Consider the following 17,552-nt stretch of genomic DNA (forward strand, 5'->3'; position numbering starts at 1 on the left):
GCCCGCAACACTTCGAGTCCCTTCAACAAACGGGGTGACGTACAGCGCGGGAACCAAGGGAGACGGACTCTGTGTCGTAAAGACTAATTTTCCCACTTGGTCCAGGGAAAGGCCCTGTCACAGGGCGGGGAGAGCCCGCCCTCAGTCCTCACAAAAGCCAAAATAACCCCCCGGCCCGGTCGGTGTGTCGTTACGGTATTTCTGTCATACCGTACTGCAGCTTCACTGCATCAGACACCAGCAATCCCTCACTCATGACTCACCAGCCAGAAGAGGGAACAATTTAATGTATTTTAATAGTTGATTTTTTTTTCTCCCCCGACGCTGACATCACGGGAAAGTTAGTTTTCACACACAAAAGCCCTCACAAAAGGTCAGATGTTACATATGGCACAAACTTGACAAATCTTCTTTACATGTCTCAGAACAGCAAGGAACCCATCAAGAAGGCACTGTTTACAATACTCGAATATCTGCTAAATTTTCTGTGATTTGAGGATACCCTTGAAATAACAATAATTAAAACTTACAGATGTACAGAATCCTTGTTATGTGTTATTTACACAAACAGTGGTGAAGTAATAGCCTTTGAACTATACCAAACATTGATTCCAAAGTCTGTTTCATAAACACCAGTCTATAGCAAAACCAAAACAAAAAAAACCCACACAACATTGCCAAAGGCACAGGAGGGCATTGAACAATGAACAACAAAAGAAAGAAACTACCATCACTACATTTTATGGGACAATCTTTCAAATAATTTATGAAATTTAATTGGGGGGGTGCTCAGGGTGGGGAAAAAAACAGGCTATATGCCCTCATTAAGTAATGTCAACTATTTAAAAGGAATCAACATGTGAAATGCAAGAAACATCATCTACTGCTGAAAGTGATACTTGCTACATTTCACATGGCATATTTAACTTTTTCTTACCTTAGGTCATCTGTACCTAACTAGGCAGTCTGTACCTAAATGGCAAATTAAAGGCCTAGAGTGCATTTGAAAAAAACAAAACCGAAACAACAAAACCACATGGCAACGAATTCTGAAAATATATTTCCTGTACAAGAAAAAAAAAAACAAAGACAAAAAACCCACACCAACAAAAGATTTGTAAATCAAATGTGAAAACAAGTGCTGCTTTAAACTTTAAAAACTAGTAGGAGGCCACAGCGCTCAAACATCTGCAAACTGTACAATCAATTTTTATAACTATGTGCAGAGCTCAGTCTTAAGTACATAATATTCAAGATCAGCTACACATCATGGTTAAGTAGGACAATGGTGATGTGCTAAAGAAAAGGCTTCATGCATGCCTGTGACCAGCTGTATTGTAAATATGAGGCAAGAAGTTTCTTTGTTCTGTTCACATGAGGGAACATCATACAAAACCCAGCAAGACAGGAATAACTAGGTTTTTGATGTACTTTTCAGAATTTAAAGTTATCATACAGTCAAGCAAAAGTCTGCAATTTTACTTGTCAGGAAGTTTCATCATATATCCTTTGCCTTCCTGGATCATCACTAAAACCACTTTTACAACAGAATTAAACTCTAAAAAATAAGTTGAAAAGGAAAATAAGCACAGGCATTTTGTCTTACTCTGTTCAAGTCTTCTACTTATCTTGAGCTGAGCATGAATTTCAGATACGGAGTTTCTGTTTAGTCTGACATTGTCCAACACCGTGCTGCCAGCCAGCTGGCTGGGTCAAATCCACGGTCACTACCATGCACTCCTTGTAAAAATACATGCAGACTCTGTTATGAACTGATCTTGAATAGAAGTGATTTAAAAAAAAAATCAACATGAAAGGGCAGAAGGACATTTCTACTTACAAGGGAGATAAAAGCTTGTAACTATCAGTCAAGAGTTTCAGCACCACAAATTTAGCAGAGTATTATTTTAGGGGATTGAAGTTACTGCCCAAATTCTCACCCATTTCCTCTTGTACTACTCTCATGTACAGAGTATGTTTAAAGGCTTGTAATGGATCTTAAGACAGGTGAAGCTTTGATATCTGAATGCGATAATGAACAGCCAATTCCAGACTGAGAACATTAAATTAATGCTGTAATATTCTGCTTTCTTTACACCATCTTATACATGGCTAACAACTTCAGTTTCTGTTTAGAGACTTAACTTACGGATTTTTTATTTTTTTTTTTTTTTTAAACAGAGGGATTTTCTACATTCACAAGTTGTACCTCATCAGCTGTAGACATAATAGAAGTCCAATCAAGTTTGGTCTTGCCCACATATACAAGATCACTCTGTTTAAGCTACCACATTCCAGAAAATGATTCGAGACCAAACTATGCTAATACGAAGCTGTAAGAAATAAGCTGAAGTTGACTGCTTAAGGAATGAACTTTTATGTAGCTGATGCCCAAAGAAGAGGAAAGCTAGGAGAGAAGGGGCAGTGTGTGAAGGTGTCAGCCACAGAAATTATATGAGCGAGACGGAGAAACAACCAGTAAACAGTATTTTCACTAAATACTGGTGAGACTGATGCAGAACGGAAAGGTGTATCACCTGGTTGAGTCAGGGAAGCTGCCCAAGGCAAAGGGATAACGGGGCCATGGGAAAAGCCAAATGTGACCTTTGAACTGTTCCACTGCCTGGGATGGGTTTGATTTCTGAGCGGATCCTCTGAAAATAAACTTGGCTGCCCTTTACATTGTACCGCTCCTCACCCTCCTGTTGTCTCATCTGGGTTACCGGCAGTACCTTCACAATACTACAGCCTCTTTTGACTTGGTGTAAGGAATAAACCCTGACACTAAATTTTTTTTGCTGGAATTTTACAAGTTCTATACATGCATATATTTCTTCAAATAAAAATGTTAGAAATCCTGGTTTTAAATTGAAACTTACACTTCACGTTAATTTGTATGGGTACAGCATAATGAATAAGTGCATCCATGTGTTCTGTTAGGTAGTATATACTGCAGTAAGGAGGAATTTAACAAAGACTTAGGGTTTCACTCTCATTTGTTTTGGTATGTGTGTTGTTAGACATCCTACGATTTCTGAAGACTTTCCCCTTGTAAACACACATTTTCATTTGCAAGTGAACTCATGACAGTGCCCAAATTCTGTTCTACGTCATCTGCCTTTTGGGAGGTTCAACTCAAGCTACACACTAAGCACATCTTTGCATCTTCACATTTTGTTTCAAAAATCAGAAAGAGTCCTGGCATCAGCAGTCTGTTTGCTTACTGTGACATGGCCATACACAAATGTAACTTCAAAGCTGTAGATTTATCAAGACTTACAAACATACTGTAAATCCCTGACATTTGCAGTTCATGAGAGAGAGTGGACCAAGACAGTATCTTCCCGGGTGCTGTACTGTTAAAAACGTGCTCTGTACAGTAGATGCAGGAATGTTTTTATGAAGAATCTGAAGTTTTAAAACTATAAAAATAAAACAGCTGGCTTACAAGCCACTACAGTAATTCAGGATAAAAACTCATACTTCCAAAAGAAATCAAGAACATTACATTGCAGAATTCCCAAAGACTTCAGCTTTTTACTTGCCAGTTCCTAATGCTCATGATCTTTGTAAAATAATATATTTATTTGACCTTAAACAGAAGTTTACTTCCAAACACTCAATGCCATTTAAAAAATTGTTGGCTACTTCAAAAGTTCCTTTGTTACAAAAATGGTAAGTGTAAATGTAACAAAGTATGCTCGTTTATCACCATAACAGGAATCACATCCTACCTACAGGGTCTGAGCTCGGAATTTTTAACTCCATCTATTCTGTGGTGAAGATTCATCAGTACAGCATATGACGTAATATAAAACACAAGGCTGATGTCGTATGTCTGCGAGACAGAGGCACACACCAGGAGCAAGAGTGTACTGGCACTTACACAATTCTTACTTCAACTGGGTAGATGGGAGTATGATTCTGAACCATGGTTGCTGAGGCAAAGTTCTGTAAGGTGTTGCTACAGGGCTCTTTTAGATAATATTGCATCATTTAAAGTCCAACTTAAAACATGGTCCCCAGTAACAGTTTGATCATTCCAGTTCAGAAAGGCCCTTGTTCACACTTCCTATTTGAACAAGAAATTAATGATAAGCTGTAGCAGAACCATGAGTAAAATGAAGACATAGTGCTTAAACTGCAAGAAATGGTAGTCCACAGGTGGTGAATTAGAAGTGACTCTACTTCGTAGAGCCATAATGTCCCTGTAAGACAGAAAATAATATCCTGTAAATTACAGTCCAGACAATTTGGCACTTTCTAGTATGTCAGGGCTCTCTACAGAAGATAGTTTTTGAGGAAAATTATGAAATATCAATGAGCAATCAACATATGGGAAGAAGGGCAGTTTAAAGACAACAAGGCTATAAAGCAGAAAGATACTTACCAGTCTCCAAGGAAAAAAAGCTAGAAAATTAGTATTCTCTAAACCATTTTAAAGCATTTTATTTAGTACTACCTCTTAATGTCTTCTTGTGTTTCCTTTATAGATTCAATGGCACTCTGCAGTTCACCAAGGTCTGTCCCTTTTTTCCTTATTCTTGTATTATGCTTCAGAAGTTGCGCTAGAAAAGATCCAAAAGCCAGATGTAATTCACAAGTGACTGCTGAGTCAAAAAAGGAACAAAGTACTAATGACAAACTAAACCAGTTGTAAAAATTACGAGAAAGCTTCCTAACTAAGCTTCTATTGAAAACTAAAGCTTTATTTTGGAGTCACTTATAGCACAGAAGGTCAGCAAGTTAAGCACTTGAAGTATCTTAAAACACTCGCTGTATTGTTTAATTTCTGCAAGCATTAACAACAAAAAATCTGCCTTCTAGCAACACACCGATCTACAAATCAAAACAATTCATCTTGATTTAAAAGAGTTTACAAACATGATTTTTTTCCCCAGATACTAAATATCTGCAGCACTTAAGCCTACCTGCACAACATACTGATGTTTAAAAGGACAGGAAAGTTTGCAACTAAAACCATGAGCCATTCTGCTCCTTTTGTTTTTCCAGAATGTGCTTCACATTGGACAGAACTGTGACCTAAAGCACGCATTATTTCATAATACAAACATTGTGATAAGAAGAGTGTATGTGAATACAGAACTCAGTTTCACTGTCAAATAAATCTGTTATTTCTGTATGCGAACATATCTTTTCCTACCTTCACTCCCAGAGGAATCCTGGTTATCAGGCTCCGGGGATGAGAAACCAAACTCTCCTTTCTTTTGACTGGCTGGTTTTCGTTTGATTTTTGGAACACTAACCTACAATTGATAAATGTATGAATTATTCCCAGAGAACCAGAACTGTGGCAAAGCAGCACATTCTAATAGTAGTAGTGAAGAGCACAATATCTAATAGAAGGCCAAGTTAAACTTTCTGATGTATAAGCAGTCTGAAGTTTGTGCATCTTCCCATTTAAGGGAAAACACACATTAAACTGTTGAGTTCAAGTTTGCGTATTTTCTATTCCTATCCAATTAAGTCATCTCTACCGCTTAAGACACAACACAGAAGTGAAAGACTACGGACTGGGTAAGCTACATTTTGGTAGCATAACAACAGCATTTCCCGTTGCTCCCAATGCTTTGATAACCTTTATACACATAATGCAATATATACAAGTCCCTGGATCTTGCTACATGTGCTAACAGAACTGGAACATACCATTGGTGTCCGATGCCGTACTTTTGTTTGGATGGTGCCATCTTTTTCAAATTGGATCATATCATTCAAAGGGTCCCATGGTCTGGTACTAGACAAAGTGAATATAATTGATTAATACCACAGCAATTTAAATAAGAAATATTTTCCTGCTCAGAAACTACTCTGTACGAACAGGTTAAACTCTCTCTCCCTATACAGAAGTCAGACATGGAATAACTGATCTTATCTTTCACCTATAGCCCAGTCCTAACTTGAAGGGCCAAGTGAGCCAAAAAAATAAACTTCATGTCCAGGTCAAACCCTCAGTCAGCTGGTAAGAGTACAAGATATTGTATTAACCAACAATTAAGAATCAGTTACCTTAAGACTGCTTTTATCCCGAAGTGGCTAATAGTAATTAAGACTGGTTTCAAGAGGCACTAATGAGCTACGCACAGTCTTCTTGTTCTGATTTTAAGAGTGCTTTTCCAAGTATAGGTTGATATAGAATTGAAGAAAAAAAAAAAATGCAAAAGACACATAGCTCACTGGAGAACAACAAGCTGCCAAAGGCAAAGACTGACATGCCTGCTGATTACAGCCTTTTCAGGACAGAAACTGCAAGTCAGCTGCATGAAGGCAATTCTGACGCACAGCTTTAGTGAGAGCAGATTAAGCATGGATTTCCTTTCATCTCCTTCTGTATGCCTTTTAAAACGTTTGTAGATCTTTCAGATGTTGTGAACACACCTGCACTTACATCTTCACTTAACCTGACTTGAATTAAATGTCATCTAAGGTAACTGGGTTAAGGACTAGGCATTGCTCTCCCAAAGGTCTTTTGTATCTGTAATCCAGATGCCTAAATCCATAATCCAGATTCTTTAACAAATGCCACAGCTCACTGAACACATCTTTCACAGTAAGCGTGAAAGACTGCTCTCTACATGGACCAGGTGGTAAGCCAGCATTATATGCTTAAAAGGAGGCAGAAGTTTCTTCCAGGGACTGCTGACATCGCAGACTGCTTTCTACCACATAGTAAAATTTCTGTGGCACATCCTTGAACCACAAGGCCTCAAGGAGACAAGAAATTACGCAGATAAACAAGACAGACTATCCCCTGCAGCTTTAAGACCTAACAAATTTAAAGCCCAGTACTTTTCCCGATAGTTTTACACAGGGTTCAACAGTATGGGCAGTCAATTCAGCTGGACTATTCACAACTCTTCCACCAGAAAGAGGCATCAACAGCCCTAGAAGGTTCAAAGCAAGAGGGTGTTTCACAGAGTATTTAGACTAGTTGGTGAATTCCTTGCTGCAGGATGTTTTGGGTGGTGAAAGTCTGCAAAAACTTAAGAGGAAACCAAGGAAGCTCATGGAAAATACATCTTTTGAGAGTTGCTAAATACACAGAACCTGTGTTTGGTTCCAGGAAACCTCCGACTTGCAACTCAGGATTCTTGTACTCTTCCCTATACATACACTTAGGCCACTGCCCCAATATTGCCATTCTTGTACAGAACGGTGACCGGTTCCCAGGTTTAGCCACGGAAATATACTTCAAGCATTCATGGCTTCAGAATCACTTAACTCTGAGTGTATCATCTTTGGATATTTACTTTTACAATCTCTGCAATATAGAAGCGTGCTGGGTATTGAAAAAGAATCAGCAGAATGTGGGTGTTCTGTGAAAACCATCACTGGTAAAGGGCTCAGGTGCAAGCTGACTTTTGCAAGCGGTGGTGAGAACAGAATGTGTCCCAGCAGTCAGGGGGACAGCTACATCTTCATCTTCTGATCCAGATCATTACACAAAGAGATTCATAGACACTCATGTGCACAGCGCATATTGGACACCTGAGCAGAGCCACCTGGTCCCAGCATTAACCATGGCTGTCAACCTGTTATTCTCAGAGTTATTCTAACATATAACAAATTAAATAGCTCGGTTCAACTAAGCACAGGCTTTTCTGATTTCCAGACACTAGATTTTCCAATTTCCAGTTGGTATGCCCATATATACCGTATTTTATAGTCTGGGAAAATCTATGTAGCTGCTCTGGTCAGTCTCAGGGGGGTGTGGGGGGGAAGCACAATGCATCCCAAAGTGCCATGCCCAAGAAACTCTGGAACATAACATGGATTTGTAGAGGCACATAACCATAAAGATAAAAAAGAAAAAGCCCGTTGCAACGGTTACATGAAACATAGTTTCCTTCATTAGCAATCATTGCCTTTTCAACATTGAAAAGTGTCAACTAAGTTCAGCTAAAAAAGTATGCATTTTAATTAAAATACACAAATAAGAATATCAAGTAGCATCGCATATTTCACAAGTTTGAACTCAAGCTATATGTCTGAGTTCTTTCGCTCCTGAAACCACAGGAAGAGGCTCAGCAACATTACCAAGCATTTAACAAGCAGTTTTTGTTATACAAGGACCCCAGGACTCACTCGGCATATTTGTAGTGCCATTCTCCTGTGACTGAATCCTGATCGAACAGCTTGCACGTCCACTCTTCGCCCTTAAGTTTCCTCTCTTTGGCACTCTTTCTCTGAGCTTCTTCCAGAATGTATTTCTCTTGAGTAGCTTCTGTTTGATCTTTATTATTTATTGCTCTTGTCACTTGTTGCCAAAGTCTGACAAACAAGCAATACAGAGGGTTACAATCTGGTTGACAGAAATAATTGCAAACATTTCCTTAATTATAGGCTAAGTAAATGGATCAGCCTCTGAACAGAATATTACCACGTTCTAATATATGTTTTATCTACATTTCCATTAAGACTTTCCATGATTACGAAGTTTTTAAATAACGATCTTGTATTTAACAGTGTTGCTTTCCTGCTTTACACGCAAATATCAGCAAACATGGGAAAGAAAGAAACCATAATTTGTTCATAATCTGGAGAAGATGAGTTTTATTTTGTCAGAATAATTATACGTGGTTCTGAAGTGAACTTACTTCTCTGACTCAAAGTCATCTTGCTCTTCAAACTTCACTGTGTATCTAGGTAATCTACGCTGCTTGATATCAGATGTCGGGTTCCAGAATGTCTCTGAAACATCTGTCTTCTTGTCACTAATAGTAACTTCACTGTCCTGTAACATATAATAATTCAGTTACCTTAACTGTAATCTCAAAGAGCGCCAAAATAACACAAAAGGGAGGAATAAGCAATTTTTTTTTGTAACGAGAATTTATTTTCTTTTGGATATGTGTAGTTAAGAATAATCAGATATGCTAATTTTAAAATTCAATTTCTGCATTCTGTGCTAGCTCTAACTTGGAACAGAGATAAAACTGAACCATTACCACGGCCAAAAACCAGCAGTGCCAGTGTCATCTCATCAGAACTGAAACAAGTTTAAACATTTCATGCTGGTGCCATAACAATTCTTCATAGTACTAACACATATACCAAAAAAATTTCATAAGCTGAAATGTATTTTCTTCATGAACTACTCAAATGTACACAACCTTTTCACCTTTTAACAGTTGCAAATAACACTATGGTGATTCTATACTTTCTTGAGAACTGTCTAACTATAAAGAGATACTTTCTATAAAACTAGTACTTAATCAACTCTTTTTTTTTTCTTTTTAAATTTGAGGTTTTTTGTAACTAAGTGCTATTTTCACCTGTCTCAACTATCAGCCAGAACTTATAAAATACCATTGCTCCCTACTTACCCAGTGACCCTCCAAAATAGCCAGAACTTCTTTGCCAAGTTTAATTTTCCCTGATATTTGGTTAACACTGTCATTGTTACCCAAAAAAGGCTGCAAAACAAAAAGAAATGCTTTCATATTTACTTTAATAACAAATTATTTTTGCATTTATGTTTAGTGTTAAGGAAAAAAGTGCATTTATGAAATGCGATGTAAAGAGCCTTGTTGGCTTTTCATATTATAACTTCTGCCTATTTAATCCCCCAAACAAGTCTAAAACCACAGTAAATTATTCTTTCATGCTGTATTTTCTTAAAAAAAATTGCTAAGCAAAAGCATTGCCTAAGAAATGTGGAAAGAAAATTGAAAATAATGTAGAAAACAGTGACACAATGATAGCTTGGAGGAAATAGTCATTTCCTACACTAATTTCACCACTTTGCCAAGGACCATTTGTTACTAGAGATTAACTCTTGCAGAAGCAAGAGCAAAAATGATTGCCAGATATTTTCTTTGGCCTTTTTGACAGTCTACACATGTATCCTATGTGCTGTCCAGGCAAAATATCAACTAACACAGCCTCCTAACTTTTATGTTTGCCCTATAATTTCAACTGTATACAGTTTCTCTCTCCACATGCACACTTCTCCTTTGCAACTATTTGTTCAGCTTTAAATCAGTTTTTGCCTCAAAGATGGTAAATATATTTTTCAGAAGTGCAAGCCATCTATAAGTAGTTTAGAAACCTTTGTTTAGCTTTTGTGAGTGGCAAGGTGCCAAAAATAGTCCATGTAAACTGTTGCTTAGCACTGGCTAACATTTAGATCAGCCTAATGGCCAATGTCTTTGCACCATTTTTATTCGAGGTGTCATGAGCAACTTAAATTTTAGCCAGGATGGAAAAGGGGAACCTGGGTCTGAGTTCTCCTCCAAGGGCTCTCCAGGAGTTTAAAAAGTCCCTGAACATTTTTAGACAATTAAAAAAAATCACCAAGGTTTATTAACAACAATACACAAAGTACCTGAACCACTGATCAGATCACTAAACACTCCCTCCGCTCTTACACTTTCCTGAACACACATGGCTGCCATTGCTGGAGATAAGACAGACTGTTGCCTTTTCCCTGCTAGAATTGTTCTTAAGATTCATACAACTAGCAATATGTTCGCATCTGTTATCACCAGCGATGAAGACAGCACTGTAAGTCTCAGTCAAAATCTTTGGACCCAGAAGAATACATTAAGAAAAGAGATTACAATATAATTCTAAAAAATAAAAATATATAAAAAAATAAAATCATTGTTTGCTAGATACACATAGCTGGCTATGTAGCAGTTAAAATGAAAATCCCTCAGTTTCCAAAAAGACAACTCCATATTAAATCAGATCATATCTAAGGAGTGACCTAATAAATCTTTTTTAAATTATCATTATGCTCATTCTCCTTCTTGTGCCCACTTACAGCATTTACCAACCTTGAGTTTGAATTCAATTGTTGCACTGTAGCCAGTTTTCTCACAGGTGATGTTGACTGTTCCTCCAAGCTCTAAGGTCATTGTGCCATAAAGAATTCCTGCAAGAGAAAAAAACAGCTAAAATGAATGTTTATAACTGAACAAGACAAAAAACCTAAGTTCTTTATGCACTATTCCTAGAGTAAACACATCTGTGCCAGAGGAAAAACCATCTTTTCAGATGACCTTTCCTAACGATAAGCATGATCTTTCGGCCAAATAAGATAAGCTAAACAGAAACAACAAGATTTAACTGAACTACAGATAAGCAGGAAAAACGGTTTATTAAGACATATCTTTGGCAGTGTATGCTGCTGGCTCTAGCAAGGGTGGTATTTAGTCTTATTGGAGATGAGTGGAGGAGGGAAGCTTTTGAGATTAAGATAGGAAAATAACTATGACAAAGAGAGCAAAGAAAAGCCTCACTTGAACAGAAGCAGCATGTACAGTCAGACCATGGGTGAAGACAATCATGGACAACGTAAGGCAACATTGATCACCTCCCTAAAGACTTTTGGAAGTACAAGGTTGACAATGCTGAACACGCTTTCTTTCCCATGATTACTGTCTTTCCCTCTGCAATGCAGCATTTTAAACACTGAATATATTTTACATACACTGGATGCATGTGCAAATATGTGGTTTTTTTTCCACCATGCACATTCCCCTTCCCTGCATATCCTTCTGCCTTTCTCCTTCTCTATCAGCTTTATCAGTCACACTAGTTATTCTTCTTGTTTGACTTGAATGTATGTATATGTCACGTGCTTTTTAATTGTTGAATATTATTTTTGTCACCAAAGCCATAAAAAAAAAATCCAACAGAATTTAAAAATGTCCATGAACAATGGAGAAAGAAAAGCCTATCAAACTAGTGTAAAATTATTTAATTCTGCTAATTGATTTTCATACATCTCAAATAAAGAAAATATTATAGTTGCTGACTATAAGGCTTCTGAAAGAGAATTCTAGCAGAAAATATATGGACAGATAAACCTGAATAAGTAACAGTTTAAAAATCCGCAATTCTGCAATGTATTTTGTACTACTACTGACCTTCCAGAAGGTTTTACAAACTACTGATTGGTTTCCCATAGCGAAACTAAAGACAAATGGTCATGATTTACACTTAAATCACACAGTGAGGCATAGATACTACACTGCCTTTTATGTTTACAAGAGGAAAATATTGGAAAAGCTCAAAAACGTTCTTTAAAAAAAAGGCAACTCAAACAGTAAATTACTGCCATGTAATGACAGATAGCTACATATATGCTTTTACTATTTATGGAAAATATCTTTTTCTGTGCCAAAAAAGAGATCATTGCTTAAACAGATGTATTTTTCTCCTGAAAAAGTATGTGGAAGCCTAGAGCCACCAACGTTCAGAACACTCTTCTCAGATGACAAGCTTGAATCCAACACAGTATACTATTCAGAATAATGAACTTTTGTTCTCATAACTTTCCATCTAGAGAATGAAAAAACCCCACTACCTTTACAATGTGCATATGGCATCGTCATTACATAATCTTCTCCCCTATTTAGGAACGTTAGCCGTCCTTCTCCATCTAGTATGGCAGATAATGAATTCCCTGAAATTCAAAGACAGAAGATCAAGTTTCTCACCCTGCAAGACAACAGTCAACATTTCCTAATAACTGAGCAATAAAATTAAGAACACTAGTATATTCAGCATTGCAATCTATCCTGTCTAGTGAAGTCACTGTAGTACAGTGTCTCCGATGAAAAATTAAAATATTCCAAAAATAGAAACTAAAATTCCAAAGATCAGTGGCAAAAACTTTGTAAGGAAAGGATAATACAATGATCAAAACCTTGATTCTTCTAACAGTCTTCTTTCATCCACAAAACAAAGCTCATTTGCAATGATTTTACACTCCTCAATAAAAGTACAACCAAAAAACCACTATTTACCGTAGAATTTTGATTTGGCCAGAATGCTACCACTAAGACAAAAACCATCCTTGCGGTTGCTAACATAAAAGGCAGATATTGGAGGATGATGTGATACCTGTTGAAAAAAACCACACATTTAAAAAAAAAAAAAGAACATGAAATATAGTATAAACCTTGAGCTAATAATGACAGAATGCAAAATTCAAGCTGCACATAATAGAATACAGTTAATATATGTGAAATGTGACTATAATCTTTAGAGATAAAGATCAAGCAAACACTTACTGAATTTCAAAAGTTAAGAAAATTAGCACCTGACTTTTACTGGAGGAAGATGGAACAGAAATGTTGGAAACACCTTTCTTTCTGTCTCTCTAGGAATACACACTTAAAAGAGACACCTGTAAAAAAACTATGCTCACCAGGAGAGCTTTTAGGATACTATTCATACATTTAAATACATTTTCTGAAAGTAACAGATCGTTTGGCTAGCACGAGAAGGCAACTAAATTATTTTTCTTAAAAATATTTGTTACGGTTATTGCAGCTACCTGTTCTGCAATGTAAAAAGTCTTGCTATTTGTCCTTGGATGAATCCACATGCAGCGGAAAGTCTCACCAAGTATAGGATTGTACGGCTTTTTTAGTCCCTAAACAGAAATAGAACAGAAAGTAACCACACAATGCAGGTACAGAACTCTCAAAATACTTTCAGTCTGTTGCAGAAGGTAAGACACAAAAAAAGAAAAAAATCATAATGTATACGGCTAAAGTACATTGTACCCAATTTCATCATTTGAATATTATGCTCAGTTACTCTGCTCTTCTTTCTAAGGAAATCAGCATAGATTTAGTATACCTGGTGAACTATTCCAGGCTACACAAGAGGACAAACAGAATATAAAGGTTTTCTATAGGAAAATTATTACAGACCTTTTGTCTGAAGTTAGGTAGTAAGTACTTTCTTCTTTCAGCACTGTTTCCCACCAACATGACTACAAAGAGTATTCAGTGTAAAGCTAAATAAAGTAGTGGAAATATTAATCCCCCAACTGCAGCATGTTATTGCTGAAGAATGGTAAACGTAAAACTGGCTCAACTTTATCAAAAAACATTTAGTTCAAACTTCTGCTCCACGGGAAAAAAGTAATTGAATATAGAATATTTTAAGCATGGCTAGGAACCAAAAAGGTCCATGATGCATTTGTGTAAATAACAAGAACTTAACCTTGCTTTTAAAAAAATGCATAACAATATAATTTAAAAAGAAAAAAAAAAAAACCACCAACTTAGTCCAGCACATCTGTAATCCCTCAAACTAGACACAATGACTAAAGTAAAGGCAAAATAGTATGAAACAGGACACCTTTGGCTTTTTGTAGAATCCTGACAAATACCACTTCACTACTTTTTTCATGCGGTTGTAAGCATTTTCTTCAAGAGCAGCTCTATGAAACAAACAAAACACACAGATCAAATACCAGTATTGTTTCAGTTATAACACACTATTGATCGTTGTGATATATCTTGAATCTAGGAGCTGACTAAAACAAAGGTTTTGTGATTTGCAGTACTGTAAAACCTTCAGCCTGATCACATCAATTTCAAAGTTTTCAAATAATTGTCTTAAAATGGAAATCAAACAAAAACTCACAAATAGTATTTCCATAATTGAGTCTGTTCTTTGTAACGTTAAATCCTGTTCCACCCCACTGAAGTTCTTCCATTTAAAAGATACTACTTTAGAGAACCGGCCTACTCACATACAGAACTGAGAGTTGAATAGTATTTTAACTTACAGTCTTTAATTTATTCGCTACATTTGAGAAGGCAACTATAAATCTGAACAGAACTTAACACTGTATTAAAAAGGCTAACTGGTACTGTTTTACCATTTTAAATATGCCTCCTAGAGAAAAAAAAATTAAACTGTTTCTTGAGAAGTCTTCTAACCAGTCTCCAAAAGCTAAACCAGAAATGTCTGCAACACAACTGCTATTAAATTCCTAAGACGGGCCAGACTTCGAGATGTACCATATGAGATCTCAGTCAGTTAGCTTTCAGAAAACAAGGATATCTGATGACTGATACACTGTCAGACAAACATTTAAACTCTAAGCAGTCTACGATGTTGTTTAAGTAGACTGAATCAAACATTTCAGTATACAACGTTATTACCCCATTTAGTTTAAAAAAGGAGAAGAACAAAAACCGGACATAGGATTGACTCACTCGGACAGAAAGTCTGCATGGTAGTAGTAATCAGACAGCTTGTCCAGGAAAGAACGAGGTTCCAAGATAAACGTAGGCAGTACAACCTTGGACAAGTCCATTCCTGGTCGGACTTGCTTCAGTAGTGTCCAGATCAGACTTTTGTTTTCTTCTGACACTACTTCTGTCTGAGCAGCCTCCCCTGCCTAGGATGAACAAAAAAACTGCTTACAGACAAGAGAAAGAAAATCATCCTCCAGAAGACAGGTCAACATATTCTAAGGACGCAAACGGAATGGAAAATGGATACTTAAAATGAACCACTCAGAGAAGCTGAAGCAACTATGGGAGAAAAATCAAGTTTCTCCAAATACACTTACGATACATCTTTAATGAAGTATGATAGATATACTACTCAGTAATAAAAACTGCATTGTTTTCATCAGCTCTAAAAGAGAAAAATTTGAGGTAGAATGTTGTTCAGAAATCCTCCCTTAGTCCTTTCCCCGGCATCAAGTACTGTGTTCTCACATGCAGGGCTTACATAGCAAAAGGCTGTTCATTCCACCAATTTTTCCCCACCATGAGAGCTGCCCCATTTATGCTTTCCACTGCCTTGACCAGTCAAGTATCAGTGGTTTTCCTTAGAGAAAATCACTGCTTAGGGGTAAGTGAGCAAAACCAGCAGCCACACTCCCATATGCTCCTTCCTCACCAAGAAGAGGGGAAATACTCTTCCTTACAGTTTCTGAAGTCAAAGCAAAGGTTGTCGGAAAAGCATCCCTCTTTCCAGAACAGTTCTAAAACACATAGTCAGGAATTTATTGTCAATTTAAACTCCTCAACTTTTCCTAAACTACTGCTTCTTCTAGAAACAATACTAGAAAGCAATAAAGCATGAAGTATTTATGCCCCATAGGTACGAAAAAAAAAAAAAAATCATAGTTTGCACTTGAGGAGAAAGGGGAGATTTGTGAAAAAGCTCATCTCAATGTCTGTTACTAAGTTTTTTGGTATCTTTATAGCATGTAAAAAATACAAATCTCTGTCATATCTGCAGACCCCCAGCTGCTTAACTCCTCTCTTGCAGTAGAGAAGGAGGTGTCAGTTTGCATTAAAATCTTCAGCTTGAAGATACTTACTTGAAGAAAAAAACCCAGGAGTAAGTTAATAAAAAACAAACAGAAAGAACAACAAAAGGACAGGTAGACAAGGTCAATTTCTGCTGCAGGTCGCCCTTTCAAACTGAGCACCTTCTGTCTGAGGAATATTCCAGATAATCTCATTATCTCTGTCCATCTCAGACACAAGAACAAGAGTGGCAAAGCAGAGCTGAACATGGGTAAACAGAACTTTTTTCCTCCATTATTGCTGAAAATGTGAAAGCCAATCCTACAAGCCAGCTTTCAAATGTAGTCTGACCTCTAAAATACCAGCTTTCTCTTTGGAGAAGCTGCTTGCTCACTACATCAACAGCACTTTTACCTCCCCAAGTTCTTCGTGACTCTGTTCTAAGTAAGTAGTTTCCTTGATATCAATTGGTTCTGGATCGATGTAAGAATCATCCTGTCGCTCCGATGTGTCGCTATCGCTTTCTTCGCTTTTCCCCAACCCATCATTATCAGATTCCTCGTGGTCATGGTCATTTTCCTTATCAGATTTGTCAGAGTACATATCTTGATCTTTAAAGTGATGCCTTTCAATTTCACTGTCATTTAACCTACAAAAAATAAAGGCTAAATGAATCTTCAACTTCACACAGCAATTTCATGTTTCCAAATCAAGATCTTAATAGAATACACACTAAAATTGCCAGTATCAAGCCTGATCTGGCAGCAATGTCAAACTAGCTTTGCTGGAACCATATACGATGTACTCTTCGCACTGAATCATCAAATACATCAAGTTTAGAATAGTTCCATTGGAAGGGAGCTACAACAGTCTTCTAGTCCAACTACCTGACCTCTTCAGGGCTGACCCACACTTAAAGCACGTTATTAAGGGCATTGTCCAAATGCTTCTTAAACACTGACAGGCTTGGGGCATTGACCATCTCTCTAGGAAGCCTGTTCCAGTGTTTGACCGTCCTCTTGGTAAAGAAACGTTTCCTAATGCCAAGTCTGAACCTCCTCAATGCAACTCTGAACCATTCCCACACATCCTCTCCCTGGATCCCAGGGAGAAGAGATCAGCACCTCTCTCTACATCCCATCCTCAGGAAGCTGTAGAGAGCAATGAGTTCATCCTTCAGCCTCCTTTTCTCCAAACTAGACAAGCCCAAAGTCCTCAGCTGCTCCTTACAGGACATGCCTTCCAGCCTTGTCACCAGCTTTGTTGCCCTCCTCTGGATGTATTCAAGGATCTTCACATCCTTCTTAAATTATGGGGCCCAGAACTGCACACAGCACTCAAGGTGAGACCACACCAATGCTGAATACAGCGGGACAATCCCCTCTGTTGACCTGGTTATGCTGTGTTTGATGCACCCCAGCTGCGGTTTGCCCTCCTGGCTGCCAGGGCTCACTGCCAGCTCCTACTGAACCTTCTGTCAACCCGCACCCCAGATGCCCTTCTGCAGGG

General features: G+C 37.6%; 1 protein-coding gene across 1 annotated transcript in view; it reads right to left on the minus strand.

The window, feature by feature from the left end:
* Window positions 1–3,780: 3,780 nt before the first annotated feature.
* The window catches only part of OSBPL8 (oxysterol binding protein-like 8), a 57,065-nt gene continuing 43,293 nt past the window's right edge, over window positions 3,781–17,552 (minus strand). The window contains exons 10-23 of the mRNA XM_009704148.1: window positions 16,458–16,692; window positions 14,994–15,178; window positions 14,128–14,209; window positions 13,313–13,411; window positions 12,780–12,876; window positions 12,338–12,436; window positions 10,803–10,900; window positions 9,348–9,437; window positions 8,619–8,755; window positions 8,107–8,292; window positions 5,671–5,758; window positions 5,165–5,267; window positions 4,463–4,568; window positions 3,781–4,208 (exon numbers count right to left, since the gene is read on the minus strand). Of these exons, the coding sequence (XP_009702450.1) occupies window positions 4,073–4,208; window positions 4,463–4,568; window positions 5,165–5,267; window positions 5,671–5,758; window positions 8,107–8,292; window positions 8,619–8,755; window positions 9,348–9,437; window positions 10,803–10,900; window positions 12,338–12,436; window positions 12,780–12,876; window positions 13,313–13,411; window positions 14,128–14,209; window positions 14,994–15,178; window positions 16,458–16,692 (1,741 nt within the window). The 3' untranslated portion in view covers window positions 3,781–4,072. The remainder of the gene's footprint in view (window positions 4,209–4,462; window positions 4,569–5,164; window positions 5,268–5,670; window positions 5,759–8,106; window positions 8,293–8,618; window positions 8,756–9,347; window positions 9,438–10,802; window positions 10,901–12,337; window positions 12,437–12,779; window positions 12,877–13,312; window positions 13,412–14,127; window positions 14,210–14,993; window positions 15,179–16,457; window positions 16,693–17,552) is intronic.

Source organism: Cariama cristata, unplaced genomic scaffold (genome assembly GCF_000690535.1).
Source record: "Cariama cristata isolate BGI_N322 unplaced genomic scaffold, ASM69053v1 scaffold1140, whole genome shotgun sequence".
Taxonomy (NCBI): Eukaryota; Metazoa; Chordata; class Aves; order Cariamiformes; family Cariamidae; genus Cariama; species Cariama cristata.